This window comes from Clarias gariepinus, chromosome 8, assembly GCF_024256425.1.
Source record: "Clarias gariepinus isolate MV-2021 ecotype Netherlands chromosome 8, CGAR_prim_01v2, whole genome shotgun sequence".
NCBI lineage: Eukaryota > Metazoa > Chordata > Actinopteri > Siluriformes > Clariidae > Clarias > Clarias gariepinus.
Genome location: NC_071107.1, coordinates 8,060,454 through 8,076,898, shown reverse-complemented (window position 1 = coordinate 8,076,898; position 16,445 = coordinate 8,060,454). Strand labels below are relative to the sequence as shown.

Genomic DNA, 16,445 nt, shown 5'->3' with positions numbered 1-16,445 from the left:
ACAACATCAGCACCAACAACAGCAGAAACAACTATCTTGACAAGTACTGTATTTCCATCTACTACATCTGTGGAAACAACAAGCACAGAAGAAAGCACAACAGGCACAACGTTACTGTCAACACTAACACCAACTACAGAATTGACTACTACTACTGAGGACACAACACAAGTTACAACAACAATAGCCCCGACAACAGCAGAAACAACTATCTTAACAAGCACTGTATTTCCAACTACTACAACTGTGGAAACAACAAGCACAGAAGAAAGCACAACAAGCACAACTTTACTGTCAACACTAACACCAACTACAGAATTGACTACTACTACTAAAGACACAACACAAGTTACAACAACAATAGCACCAACAACAGCAGATACAACAATTCTGACAAGTACTATATTTCCAACTACTACAACTGTGGAAACAACAAGCACAGAAGAAAGCACAACAGGGACAACTTTGCTGTCAACACTAACACCAACTACAGAACTGACAACTACCCCTGAAGACACAACACAAGTTACAACAACAATAGCACCAACAACAGCAGAAACAACCATCTTAACAAGCACTGTATTTCCAACTACTACAATGGCAGAGTCAACAAGCACAGCAGAAAGCACAACAGCCACGACTTTACTGTCAACATTAACACCAACTACAGAACTGACAACTACCCCTGAAGACACAACACAAGTTACAACAACAATACCACCAACAACAGCAGAAACAACTATCTTAACAAGTACTGTATTTCCAACTACTACAACTGTGGAAACAACAAGCACAGACGTGAGCACAACAGGCACAACTTTTCTGTCAACACTAACACCAACAAGAGAATTGACTACTACCACTGAAGACACAACACAAGTTACAACAACACTAGCCCCGACAACAGCAGAAACAACTATCTTAACAAGTACTGTATTTCCAACTACTACAACTGTGGAAACAACAAGCACAGAAGTAAGCACAACAGGCACAACTTTACTGTCAACACTAACACCAACTACAGAATTGACTACTACTACTGAAGACACAACACAAGTTACAACAACAATAGCACTAACAACAGCAGATACAACAATTCTGACAAGTACTATATTTCCAACTACTACAACTGTGGAAACAACAAGCACAGAAGAAAGCACAACAGGGACAACTTTGCTGTCAACACTAACACCAACTACAGAACTGACAACTACCCCTGAAGACACAACACAAGTTACAACAACAATAGCACCAACAACAGCAGAAACAACCATCTTAACAAGCACTGTATTTCCAACTACTACAATGGCAGAGTCAACAAGCACAGCAGAAAGCACAACAGCCACGACTTTACTGTCAACATTAACACCAACTACAGAACTGACAACTACCCCTGAAGACACAACACAAGTTACAACAACAATACCACCAACAACAGCAGAAACAACTATCTTAACAAGTACTGTATTTCCAACTACTACAACTGTGGAAACAACAAGCACAGACGTGAGCACAACAGGCACAACTTTTCTGTCAACACTAACACCAACAAGAGAATTGACTACTACCACTGAAGACACAACACAAGTTACAACAACACTAGCCCCGACAACAGCAGAAACAACTATCTTAACAAGTACTGTATTTCCAACTACTACAACTGTGGAAACAACAAGCACAGAAGTAAGCACAACAGGCACAACTTTACTGTCAACACTAACACCAACTACAGAATTGACTACTACTACTGAAGACACAACAAAAGTTACAACAACAATAGCACTAACAACAGCAGAAACAACTATCTTAACAAGTACTGTATTTCCAACTACTACAACTGTGGAAACAACAAGCACAGAAGAAAGCACAACAGGCACAACTTTACTGTCAACACTAACACCAACTACAGAATTGACTACTACTACTGAAGACACAACACAAGTTACAACAACAATAGCCCAGACAACAGCAGAAACAACCATCTTAACAAGCACTGTATTTCCAACTGATACAATCGCAGAGTCAACAAGCACAGCAGAAAGCACAACAGCCATGACTTTACTGTCAACATTAACACCAACTAAAGAACTGACCACTACCCCTGAAGACACAACACAAGTTACAACAACAATAGCCCCGACAACAGCAGAAACAACCATCTTAACAAGTACTGTATTTCCAACTACTACAATCGCAGAATCAACAAGCACAGCAGAAAGCACAACAGCCACGACTTTACTGTCAACATTAACACCAACTACAAAATTGACTACTACCACTGAAGACACAACACAAGTTACAACAACAATAGCCCCAACAACAGCAGAAACAACCATCCTAACAAGTACTGTACTTCCAACTTCTACAATGTCAGAGTCAACAAGCACAGCAGAAAGCACAACAGCCACGACTTCACTCTCTACATTAACACCAACTACAGAACGGACAACTACCCCTGAAGACACAACACAAGTTACAACAACAATGGCACCAAAAACAGCAGAAACAACTATCTTAACAAGTACTGCATTTCCAACTACTACGATTATGGAAACAACAAGCACAGCAGAAAGCACAACAGCCACAACTTTAGTGTCAACTCTAACACCAACTACAGAACTGACTACTACCACTGAAGACACAACACAACTTAAAACAACATCACCACCAACAACTGCAGAAACAACCATTCTAACAAGGTCAGAATTTCCAACTACTACAATCGCAGAATCAACAAGCACAGCAGAAAGCACAACAGCCACGACTTTACTGTCAACATTAACACCACCCAAAGAATTGACTACTATTACTGAAGACACAATTCAAGTTACAACAACAATAGCACCAACAACAGCAGCAACAACCATCTTGACAAGTACTGTATTTCCAACTATTACAATCGCAGAATCAACAACCACAGTAGAAAGCACAAAAGCCACGACTTTACTGTCAACACTAACACCAACTACAGAATTGACTACTACCCCTGAAGACACAACACAAGTTACAACAACAATTGCATCAACAACAGCAGAAACAACCATCTTAACAAGCACAATATTTTTAACTACCACAATTGCGGCAACAACAAGCACAGAAGAAAGCACAACAGCCACGACTTTACTGTCAACCCTAGGACCAACTACAGAATTGACTACTACCACTGAAGACACAACACAAGTTACTACAATAATAGCACCAACAACAGCAGAAACAACCATCTTACCAAGTACTGTATTTCCAGCCACTACGATTATGGAAACAACAAGCACAGCAGAAAGCACAACAACCACGACTTTACTTTCAACACTTATACCACCCACAGAATTGACTATTACCACTGAAGACACAACACAAGTTACAACAACAAAAGAAGCCACAACAGCAAAAACTACCATCTTATCAAGTATTGTATTTCCAACTACTACTATTGCGGAAACAACAAGCACAGAAGAAAGCAAAGCTACAACTTTACTGTCAACAATAAAACCACCTACAGAACTAATTCTTACCACTGAATACACAACACAAGCTCTAACAACAGCAGAATCAACCATCTCGACAAGTACTCTATTTCCAACTACTATTATTCAGGAGACAACCAGCATAGAAGGAGGCACGACAGCTGCAACTTTAGTATCAACAATAACACCAACTGAGCGATTAATTACAGAACAAAAAAATGAAGTTATTTCGTCCACAGAATTGACAACATCTGCAAGGACTACGGAAACACTCAAATTAATGTATGTATTTTTCGTAAATATATGAGAATACTTAATTAAATACTCAAGCAAAATTTTTATTTAAAAAATGTACATTGCTTTATTTTGTCAGAAATGGTTCAGCTTTGGTTCAAAGCAAAATGGTCATCAATTCTTCCACTCCAGTTCCCAGTGAGAGTTTGGTCCTCAGTGCAATCCAAATTCTTCTGGATGATCGACTAACAAACCTTACTGACTATGTTAACCTACTGAACTTTACCTTTGAGGGTATGCATTCAGTGTTTGAATTATGAAAGAGTTATACTATTTAAACTGTTTTGTCATCAATGCAAAGTCTTTATCAGCTATTCTAAATCACATATGATTTGTTCCACAGCAATTTCAGACACCTCATATGCGGTCACCTTCACATTCAACATCAGTAACATCAGCATTCCAGAGAACCCTGAGCTTAGAAATGATACTTATGCGCAAGTGAAGGGCATCATAAACAAAGCTGTAAGTGTAAATTAAAATAGCTTCATGCATAACAACAACCTGTGATCCAAATTTCAGAGTTTAATATTAAAAGCAGCAGTTGACCTTATCCTTTAGTGATTTTTTTTATTTTATCTCCAGCTTAACACACTTCTAAATGATCCGGGTGCAGAGCTATTTCAACCGCAGAGCTTTCTTTTCACGTAAGCTTACTGAAGCGTTCATTTCTATTTAGACGAAATACTGTCTTATTTTTTAATGAATTGTTTTAATGTTTTTTTTTTTCTTCTTTGGGGCATCAGGAGTTCAAAAAATCAGGTTTATGGTAACATGGACTACTACTTTCAAGATGGAGATACAAAAACACCAGCAGCCTTCCTGAAGGAGCTTGCACCTGTGTACGTGTCCTGATACTAATTCACTAATTAGGCTTCATAATCAGTGTGCTTTCACAAAGATTGTTGAATGTCTCCTGATTTGATTATAATTAATGAAGAATGAAATGATGAATGAAATTTTTGTCATGACCTTAAAAAATAATCACCGTAATGCTTTTGTCTTTTCAGGTCTGGATCATCACGTGTTCAGGCCAGGATGGTCTTCAATTCCTCCTCTCCTGTTCCGAGTGAGAGTTTGGTCCTCAGTGCAATCCAAATACTTCTGAGTGATCGACTGACAAACCTTACTGACTCTGTAAATCTGCTGAACTTTACCTTTGAGGGTATGCATTTATTGTTTAAATTATAAGACAAAATTAAACTATTCAAAATGTTTTGTGATCAATGTAAAATCTTTATCAGCTTTTCTTAATCACATGTGATTTCTTCTACAGCAATTTCAGACACCTCGTATGTAGTCGCCTTCACATTCAACATCAGTAACACCAGCATGCCTGAGAATCCTAAGCTTAGAAATGAAACTTATGAGCAAGTGAAGAGCATCATAAACAAAGCTGTGAGTGTAATTTAAAATAGCTTTATGCATAACAACAAAAAACTGTGATCCAATTTCAGAGTTTAATATTAAAAGCAGCAGTTGACCTCATTCTTTATTAAACATGATTATTGTTTTATCTCCAGCTTAACACACTTCTAAATGACCCGGGTGCAGAGCTATTTCAACCCCAGAGCTTTATTTTCATGTAAGCTCACTGCAGATTTAATTTCTATTTAGATAAAATTCTGTCTTACTTTAAATAAAATAGTTATGATTTCTTTTTCTTTGGGGCACCAGGAGTTCAAAAAATCAGGTTTATGGTAACATGGACTACTACTTTCAAGATGGAGATACAAAAAGACCAAAAGCCTTCCTGAAGGAGCTTGCACCTGTGTACGTGTCCTGATACTAATTCACTAATTAGGCTTCATAATCAGTGTGCTCTCACAAAGATTGTTAAATGTCTCCTGATTTGATTATAATTAAAGAAGAATAAAATGATGAATAAAATTTTTGTTATGACCTTAAAAAATAATCACCGTAATGCTTTTGTATTTTCAGGTCTGGATCATCACTTGTTCAGGCCAGGATGGTCTTCAATTTCTCCTCTCCTGTTCCTAGTGAGAGCTTGGTCCTCAGTGCAATCCAAATACTTCTGAGTGATCGACTGACAAACCTTACTGACTCTGTAAACCTGCTGAACTTTACCTTTGAGGGTATGCATTTATTGTTTAACTTATGAGACGAAATTAAACTATACGAAATGTTTTGTGATCAATGTAAAGTCTTTATCAGCTATTCTAAATCATTTGTGATTTCTTCCACAGCAATTTCAGACACCTCGTATGCAGTCACCTTCACATTTAACATCAGTAACACCAGCATGCCTGAGAACCCTAGGCTTAGAAATGAAACTTATGAGCAAGTGAAGAGCATCATAAACAATGCTGTGAGTGTAATTTAAAATAGCTTCATGCATAACAACAACCTGTGATCCAATTTCAGAGTTTAATAATAAAAGCAACAGTTGCCCTCATCTTTTATTAAAAGTAAAAAAATTTTCATCTCCAGCTTAACACACTTCTAAATGACCCGGGTGCAAAGCTATTTCTACCCCAGAGCTTTTTTTTCACGTAAGCTTACTGCAGCGTTCATTTCTCTTTAAACAGAATACTGTCTTATTTAAACTGAATTAGTTTAATGTTTTTTTTTTCTTTGGGCCACCAGGAGTTTAAAAAATCAGGTTTATGGTAACATGGACTACTACTTTCAAGATGGAGATACAAAAACACCAGCAGCCTTCCTGAAGGAGCTTGCACCTGTGTACGTGTCCTGATACTAATTCACTAATTAGCATTCATAATCAGTGTGCTCTCACAAAGATTGTTGAATGTTTCCTGATTTGATTATAATTAATGAGGACTGAAATGATAAATTAAATTTCTATCATGACCTTGAAAAATAATCACCATAATCTTTTTGTCTTTTCAGGTCTGGGTCATCACTTGTTCAGGCCAGGATGGTCTTCAATTCCTCCTCTCCTGTTCCGAGTGAGAGTTTGGTCCTCAGTGCAATCCAAATACTTCTAAATGATCGACTCATAAACCTTACTGATTCTATAAAGTTGCTGAATTTTACCTATCAGGGTAAATATTCATTTTTTCATTACCAAGATAACTACATACTGTCCAAAATGTCATCACATTAATCATTAATCTTATTAAAACCTATGTGGGTATGTAATAATTGTTTAAATAACAAGACAATTACATGTTACCTAAACTTTGTCATTACTGTAAAGTCTTCATCAGCTATTCTAAATCACATGTGATTTCTTCTACAGCAATTTCAGACACCTCATATGCAGTCACCTTCACATTTAACATCAGTAACACCAGCATGCCTGAGAATCCTAAGCTTAGAAATGAAACTTATGAGCAAGTGAAGAGCATCATAAACAAAGCTGTGAGTGTAAATTAAAATAGCCTTATGCATAACAACAACAAACTGTGATCCAATTTTAGAGTTTAATATTAAAAGCAGCAATTGACCTCATTCTTTATTGAAAGTGATTTTTTTTTTTTTTTATCTCCAGCTTAACACACTTCTAAATGACCCGGGTGCAGAGCTATTTCAACCCCAGAGCTTTATTTTCATGTAAGCTCACTGCAGATTTAATTTCTATTAAGATAAAATTCTGTCTTACTTTAAATAAAATAGTTATGATTTCTTTTTCTTTGGGGCACCAGGAGTTCAAAAAATCAGGTTTATGGTAACATGGACTACTACTTTCAAGATGGAGATACCAAAAGACCAGAAGCCTTCCTGAAGGAGCTTGCACCTGTGTACGTGTCCTGATACTAATTTACTAATTAGCTTTCATAATTAGTGTGCTTTCACAAAGATTGTTGAATGTCTTCTGATTTGATTATAATTGATGAAGAATGAAATGATGAATTAAATTTTTATCATGACCTTAAAAAATAATCACCATAATACTTTTGTCTTTTCAGGTCTGGGTCATCACTTGTTCAGGCCAGGATGGTCTTCAATTCCTCCTCTCCTGTTCCTAGTGAGAGTTTGGTCCGCAGTGCAATCCAAATACTTCTGAGTGATCGACTGACAAACCTTACTGACTCTGTAAACCTGCTGAACTTTACCTATCAGGGTAAATATTTATTTTTTCATTACTAAGATAACTACATACTGTCCAAAATACCATCACATTAATCATTAATCTTATTAAAACCTATGAGGGTATGTAATAATTGTTTAAATAACAAGACAATTACATGTTACCTAAACTTTGTTATCACTGTAAAGTCTTCATCAGATATTATAAGTTATATGTGATTCGTCCCACAGCAATTTCAGACACCTCGTATGCAGTCACCTTCACATTCAACATCAGTAACACCAGCATGCCTGAGAATCCTAAGCTTAGAAATGAAACTTATAAGCAAGTGGAGAGCATCATAAACAATGCTGTGAGTGTAAATTAAAATAGCCTTATGCATAACAACAACAAACTGTGATCCAATTTCAGAGTTTAATACTAAAAGCAGCAATTGACCTCATTCCTTATTGAAAGTGATTTTTTTTTTAATCTCCAGCTTAACACACTTCTAAATGACCCGGGTGCAGAGCTATTTCAACCCCAGAGCTTTTTTTTCATGTAAGCTCATTTCAGTGTTCATTTCTTTTTAGACAAAATACTGTCTTATTTTAAATGAAATAGATTAATGATTTTTTATTTTTTTATTTGTGGCTCCAGGAGTGTAAAAAATCAGATTTATGGTAACATGGACTACTACTTTCAAGATGGAGATACAAAAACACCAGCAGCCTTCCTGAAGGAGCTTGCACCTGTGTATGTGTCCTGATACTAATTCACGAATTAGCATTTATAATCTGTGTGCTGTCACAAAGATTGTTTAATGTTTTCTGATTTGATTATAATTAATAAAGAATTAAATAATTAATTAAATTTTTCTCATGACCTTAAAAAATTATCACCATAATACTTTTGTCTTTTCAGATCTGGTTCATCACTTGTACAGGCCAAGATGGTCTTTAGCTCCTCCTCTCCTGTTCCTAGTGAGAGTTTTGTCCTCAGTGCAATCCAAATACTTCTAAGTGATCGACTGACAAACCTTACTGACTCTGTTAAAATTCTGAACGTTATTTATGAAAGTATGTTCTATATTATCTAACCAAAAACTATTTCATACTGTTCAAAAATACTGATCCTATTTGAGATAATCTAAATTACATGTGATTTGTTCCACAGAAATTTCAAACACCTCATATGCAGTCACCTTCACATTTAACATCAGTAACATCAGCATGCCAAAGAATCCTGACCTCAGAAACAAAACTTTCAACCAAGTAGAGATCATCATAAACAATGCTGTGAGTGTACACTATATAAATTTATTTATAAAAACCCACAAAAAATGTCTTTAGATAAAATTAGTTTCAGATTTAAATTAAATTAAAAACATATTATATTATACAGTATACAGTTAAACCTTGCAAGGTTTGTGAGCATAATTAATTCCGGGTATAGTATTTCCATTAGAGTGTGTGTGTGTGTGAAGCTGAAGTAAAATGAGAGAAGAGAGGATAAGGGAGGGGGCTACTGTGTAAGACACACACACTCACTAACGGAAACACTGCTCTGTCTACAAAATTCTTTAACAAGGAACCTGTCCAATAACACTCACATGCACACACGCACGCACACACGAACACGAACGGAATCACTGCTCTTTGACAGAGTCAGAGACTCTGAAAACTATATCTTTAACAAGAAAGCTCTCTAATAACACTTACTTTTGCTTTACATGTGATCACACACATGTGGTCACAATGTTATAGTTAACAGTATACACGCGCACTGAAAGTGAGCATGGAAGAGGATTACTCACAATCCCGCAGCGCACGACAGAGAAGAACCATTGGCTCAGTGTTAATGCTCGGGAGACAAAGCGCATACATACTTGTCGTATGTCAAGACCTCGCTCATTTATCAAGTTAAAATTTATTTTTAAAATTTAGCTTGTCTTGCAAAAAGCTACCAGACCAAATTACTCATAATTCAAGGTTCCACTGTATTCTGTTTTTTTTTTTTAAATAAGCATGATGTAAACTGTAGTAAGTGATACTTCACTACATGAGTAATATTTTCTTGTACATTTTTTTTTTTTTTGTCTGCAGCTAAACGCATTGCTTAATAAGCCTGGTGCAGAACAATTTAAACCCAATAGCTTTAATTTCATGTAAGTTCCCAGAAGAAAACATTTATTAAAATTCATTTTTTATTTAATTATATTTATTATTTACTACATATACAGCATAATAAGCAGTGAAATGCTTAAATATGCAGTGAAATGCTTTATGTTATGAAATTTTTTGTAACATAAATTTTTACTACCAGGAGTTCTGAGAACCAGATTATTGGGCACATGGAGTACTACTTCCAAGACGTAGGCACCACAACACCAGAGGCCTTCCTGAATGAGATTGCACCAATGTAAGTAACCTAATATTTATTTTGCATGTTTTAATTATGTATTAAATGTCTCCTTTTTTAGTTATAATTAATAACATTGATTTTTTTTGTTTGTTTAATATTTACTTAATAAGTAGCTATTCTTTATAAATCTTTTAAAATTTTGATGTATTTTATTAAGTATATTATTTCTCTTTTATACTTTAGATTGGGGAATGTCAAGATAAAGATTCGTCTAGTTTTTAAGAACCTGTCCAGAATTCCAAGTAAAACTGATGTTCTCAATGCTGCTAACACTCTGTTGGATGCAAAAATCAGAAGAACACGTGATCTTACAACGCAAAAACTAAATGAACCTGTGAGCATAAGCGATGTTCTCTATGAGAGTGAGTCTTACTTTTAGTAACCTGTACCTAAATTTTAAATAAGATATATTAAATGTATTGTGTAATATGTAATTTTGTTCATGAATTACCTTCCAGACATTGACAACAGTTCATACAGTATTAGCTTTGAATTCCTAATCAGCAATGTGACCATCTCCAAGGATCTTCAGCTGAGGAATGAAACCTATGATTTAATCCAAAGCACCATCAACACCCTGGTACACAGTAGCCACTGTACTAGCAAAACAATATTATTATTATTATTATTATTATTATTTACCCAGTTAAAAATGCAAACATATAAACAATTAATAATTAACTACATTTTACTCTTTTTTTTTAGCTGAACACAATTCTGAATGCAAAAGGTGCTTCTCCTTTTGTCTTCCCACGTGCCAATTACACGTAAGTGACTTTTTTCTGTAACTAAGTGCTGCTTTACAAAAACAGATGTTACACAATTGTAATATCTCTTTAAAGAACAAAATAAGATAGTTATAATATTTAAGAAATCTCTCTGTGTTCAAGCTCTTACATTAAACTGGAAGGTTTCATGACATTAAATAATAATGGTGTAGAAATAAATCTAGTCTTAAAATGGGAAGATTAAAACAACTTACAGCTAGTATTATTTCAGCAGTGGTGATTTAACAGTTAAAGCTGTGGGCTCCTGATCAAAAAGTTGTGGCTTCAAATCCCAGTGCTACCCAGCTGCAACTATTATCCCATAAGGCTTACTTCTCCAACTGGAGCTGTATCTTGGCTGAATCTTTTTACAATCATCAGCTTCTTCAAAAATGTAAAATGGCAAGAAAAGTTACACTGTGCTGGATGAGGCCGACATTAATCAGACTTGTTTGTTCTTCACATCCCATGGTGCTTGACTGGATGGCATTCAGGCATTTTTAACTCCATGAATAATGCCCCATAACACAACAGAGAACACTATGAAGTTCCCACAATGTCCTTAAAATATCAAAGAACACAACGGAAACAGTGTTGCATCAAGTTTATAATACTTTCCTAGTCATATCTATGTCTATACCTATGTCCTTACTTGTATCTACTGCTTTTATGCCATGTTGTACATGCAATCTATCGGATCGGCAAATAATAATAATAATAATAATAATAATAATAATAATAATACTAATTTCACTGTGCTGCAGGGTGCATGTGACAAATCATTCAATCTTAATATTGTGTGCTTTTAAAGACAATATTTTTATTAAAACATAAAACTAAATATGCCCTGCGATGGATTGGCACCCTGTCCAGGATGTACACTGTCTTATGCCCTAAGCCTCCAGGGATAGACTCCAGGTCCCCGCGACCCTGAATACAGAATGATGCGGTATAGAAAATGAGTGAGAGTGAGTAAAACTAAATAAATCTTAAACTGTACACTAGAAAACACTGCTAGAACTATTTCATTCCACAGAAAGGAATGAAACCAAAATAGCATTCTAAAAACCAATTTCCAAAACCAAGCAGTCAATTTTACAAAAAAGACTAAGAGCAACTACTGTATGCTGAACAATAGAGGCATGAACTCCCACATAAATAGTAAACTATAGCTGTAAAGGGTTTGTAGAGTCAGAACCACTCTTCCCAACCCTCTGTGAGGAAAAACATGTTAAGGCTTTTCTAGAATATTTAATCACAGATTATAGGTAATTTTTCAGTAACGGACAATTCAATAGTGTAAATATGAAATTTAGGTCAGTCAAATAATTTAGCTTGTCAAAACATAGGACAGCATAAATAGTTTATTATTTATTTTTTATTTTTTAGACATTAATACAAATTCCTTTTGTTTAAAGCGTCAGAATGTGACAATTAATTAAAATAAATTTTAACAATGGAACACTCATTTTTACTTTCAGATTTAATGGTACTACAATTATAGCTGATTCAGAATACATCTTTGTGGAAGGTGTCTCCCAGTGGTTACCAAGTGGATTTCTTTATGAAATACTTAAAATCAGCGGTCTGGCGACTGCCACACAAACAGCAGCTCCTGTCGATGCAGTCCCGCCTCCCACAGTCCAAGGAAACACCACCACCCCTGGGGGGAGTTCTGCATGGATCCTGGGCATCATTATCCCCTGTGCTATAATAATTATTCTCATACCATGCTGGATTCTACTCTGCGTAAGTGTCACAAAAATCTCTTCTAAGCATGCATTTTCAGATTCACCTGTAGTTGTGTTAGTTCCAGACACAAAGGTTATTTTAATTACATTTGTGATTTATTTTATATCAACTGCAGTAACATGATAATCAGACTCTCTTATTTATTCATCTTTGTCTCTTTTCACTTTCCCTTTATTTCTGTCAGTGTCTGCTGTGTGGCTGTTGTGCAGGTTTAAGGAGGCGCTACAACAGAAGACGGTCCTATAATGTCCAGTACACAACACATAATTCTTTGTTTTAAACCAATTAAGTATAAAAGAAAAAAACAAAATATATCATATAACCACAATTCCACTGTACTATATAGTTTATTGCTATGTTTATTTATTTATTTATTTATTTTTAGTCTAGTTTATTTAATCTTTATTCCATCAGAGTAGTGCCATGGAGGCTCTAGACTACAGTACCCATCAGCCTCTACAAGTCACATGTCCTTGATCATGTGCACATGTTTTGCAGTTTTTCCTGATGTTTTCATGTTTTAGCACTTTCCTTGTATTCACAACCAATAGTTTTGGTTCATGTTCAAATCTTGTGTTCACTTTGCACTGTCATATTAAAAGAGGTCTGCACTAATTTTGCTGCACTTGTTTTATTAAAATTAAACTGCATACTGTCTGTTCTAGTCACTTATTACACAATTTATTTTAATAAATTGTTAAGTTGGTAAGTATATTTATTTTTGTAATTGTCATAAAAACAACAAAACAATTTTGACCATATATTGTGCATACATAAAAAAAAATAATATTGGCTAAAAATATAGTAAAAATTAATATATACAGTACAAGAGTGAAAATGAGCAGGGTGCGATTGGTCCCTGATTGCACTGAGCAAACGGCAAAGGCAGTTGAAGTCATAGATGGGGCGGATGTCGGGTAGCTGGGCTCTGATGATATTTGTAGTATTCTTCATTACTCTTTGAATGTTTTTCTTTGTGCAGCTAATCACCCACACTGACAGGCCATAGGTCATCAAACTCTTATGACACAGTAGTACAGTACCAGAAGCTTCTAGGCCAACTTTGCGTTTTTCAGTTGTCTGAGGTAGAAAATGACAGTTGTCTGAGGTAAAAAATGCATTTCCATCTGTTAGGGCAGAATTGATATTCTAGAACAGTTCCTCTTTGACCATCACACCATTGCTAAAATCAGATTTGAAATCTTTTCCACTGTTGTGTCATTCATGTAAATTGGTGCATACTGGTGTTACCATGACTCCCTGAAAGTCCAATATCATCTCCTTTGTTATCTTGATTTGAAGAGTCAGGTTCTTATTGTTGCTCTATGCTGCCAGCCTCTGCACCTCATTTTTTGTTAAAGATGAGGCCAAGCACTGCAGTGTCGTCAGAAAATTTGAAGATGGAATTTGAAGAATGTGAAGGAGAGTAGTCATGTGTAAAGAGGGCATAGAGAAGTGAACTAAGCACATAACCATGTTGTGTACTGTACCAGTACTTAAGGACAATGAGGATTCCTAATCTGCGGGCAACTATTTATTGATGAAATTCCGATTTCATAGTACATAGCGATTTGTTGAGTCCCAGAATCTACAATTTCGCAGTGAGTTTGCAATGTGTTATCAGCAAACCTATAATCAATAAAGAGCATTCTTACTGTACATGCTCTAATGCAGTATGTAGCATAATTGCTATTTGCATCTTCTCTTAATCTGTTTTCCCTAAAAGCACACTGCTACTGATCAAAAGAGGCTGCAATAATTTTCTTAATGTGCCTTAAGTTTACTCTATTTAAACGTTATGGGCATGGCAGTAAGTGCCATCGGCCTGTAATCATTGAGGCATGTGACAGCACTGGGATTATTGCGGAGGTTTTGAATCAGGCAGGAAAATCTGAATCTGAATTTAAATCTGTACAGTACGTAAGGACACAGTCCATTAAACCTTCTAGTCCAGCTGCCTTCCTAAGATTGATGGGAGCATCTGACATTGTGATGGCTCAGGATGAGTGCAGTGTTGTTGGGGCGGAGAGGGGACTGCATGTGATTCTGGTTTACTCAGTCAATTCCCCCATTTAATTTTTTATCTGTTGTTTATCTTATTGTGGGTGATTTTAATGTTCATGTCTGTTGCCCTGAGAATCAGCTGGCCAAAGATTTTTTAAGTTTAATTGATTCAATTGGTTTTGTGCAGTCAGTGTCGGGACACGGGAGCAGGGGCACACCCTTGATCTTGTTTTATCTCATGGATTATCTATTTCTTACATTGAAGTCTGTGATGCAGTATTTTCTGATCATATGCCTGTTTTGTTTAACTCTGTTCTACCAAATAATGATGTTAAACCCAGTGTGCGTGCACAGCGCTGTCGCATGTTTAACTCCTCCACCGCTGCTCAGTTCTCTGATGCGTTTAATCAGAGCTGTGATGATGACATCTCGGAGTACACTTCTGTTGCTGGCTTTAACACTGAGGCACTAGCATCCTGGTTCCATTCCACCTGTAAGGCTGCCTTGGACTCTGTGGCTCCATTAAAAATCAGGCGCCTCAAAGTTAAATCCGAACCCTGGTTAAACGACGAGACTCGTGCTGCCAGACGTGAGTCTCAAAAAGTGAAACGAAAATGGAAAAAGGACAAATTGCAAGTGTCTTATTTTGTTGAGAGATAGTTGGCGTCTTTATCGGAAAACTGTAAAAGCTGCAAAAACCAAACATTACTCAGTTAATTTTAGCAAACTGTCATGAGCCTCGCATTTTTAGATTTCCGTCATTTAATGCAATTCTTAATGGTCCCCAAATTGCCAGTTTTAAAAGGTCATATAAAGTGTATGAAAAGTTTCTCCAGTTTTTTATTGATAAGGTTTCTTCTACAAGGGCTCTTATTACATCTCCTGCATGTAACCCATCTATTTCAATTTCTGTCTCTAGCTCTGCTGTTTTTAACCAGTTTGAGCCCATCTTACTTTCCTTTCTGTTAGAGATTATTAATATAATCAAGCCTGCAGGATCTCCTGCTGATCTCATTCCTCCACATCTTTTTAAAGAGTTGGTTCCCATTCTAGGTCCTATAGTCTTTAATATTATAAATAGCAGCTTGGGATTTGGGGTGGTACCCATATATTTTAAACATGCAGTTATGCAGCCTTTGTTAAAAAAAAAATCTTGATCCGTCTGTGTTGTCTAATTACAGACCAAGCTCTAAGCTACCATTTCTGGCCAAGGTTCTGGAGAATATAGTTTATATCTCTCCAGTTCTGGCTTCTTTTAATTGGCTCCCGGTACAGACCAAAATTAATTTTAAAATTCTCTTGGTCACATTTAAATGTTTACATGGCCTTGCCCCTCCCTACCTTTTGGACCTGCTCCAGCCCTATATGCCCCACCCTGGTCTCTCAGATCATTAGATAAACGTTTGCTGATGGTACCCAAGATCAAATGCACGCTCAGGGGTGATCGGGCGTTCTCTGTGGCGGCCCCAAAATTATGAAGTGACTTACTATTGACCATTGGTGAGGCCACATCATTGAAGGTGTTTATGTCCAATCCTAAAACTCACGTTTTCTTTGGCATTTAAACCAACATGAGATGTTGATTTTACATATTGTTTTGCTTAGATATGCGTGTGATGTGATTTTAATTATGTTCCCCTTTTATTATTTTATTTAAAAAATATTTATTTATTATTATTATTATTATTATTATTATTATTATTATTATTATCTTGTTTTTATTATTTTTATTTTTTTATCAAGATT

General features: G+C 35.9%; 2 protein-coding genes across 2 annotated transcripts; both read left to right on the top strand.

Moving 5' to 3' along the window:
* The first annotated feature begins 2,993 nt into the window (after positions 1–2,993).
* Positions 2,994–4,613, top strand: LOC128528830 (uncharacterized). The gene is made up of 5 exons (XM_053501982.1): positions 2,994–3,746; positions 3,838–3,992; positions 4,102–4,223; positions 4,344–4,405; positions 4,505–4,613. The coding sequence occupies exons 1-5, from the start codon at positions 3,256–3,258 to the stop codon at positions 4,611–4,613; spliced, it is 939 nt and encodes a 312-aa protein (XP_053357957.1). The 5' UTR covers positions 2,994–3,255.
* Positions 4,614–4,774: 161 nt separating this feature from the next.
* On the top strand, positions 4,775–13,290 carry LOC128528604 (uncharacterized). Its single transcript, XM_053501556.1, has 25 exons — positions 4,775–4,923; positions 5,035–5,156; positions 5,282–5,343; positions 5,436–5,531; positions 5,700–5,854; positions 5,966–6,087; positions 6,210–6,271; positions 6,366–6,461; positions 6,630–6,784; positions 6,982–7,103; positions 7,234–7,295; positions 7,388–7,483; positions 7,652–7,806; positions 8,004–8,125; positions 8,252–8,313; positions 8,413–8,508; positions 8,677–8,831; positions 8,929–9,050; positions 9,858–9,919; positions 10,078–10,173; positions 10,360–10,538; positions 10,635–10,756; positions 10,882–10,943; positions 12,425–12,692; positions 12,880–13,290. The coding sequence occupies exons 1-25, from the start codon at positions 4,797–4,799 to the stop codon at positions 12,973–12,975; spliced, it is 2,874 nt and encodes a 957-aa protein (XP_053357531.1). The 5' UTR covers positions 4,775–4,796; the 3' UTR covers positions 12,976–13,290.
* The last annotated feature ends 3,155 nt before the right edge of the window (positions 13,291–16,445 follow it).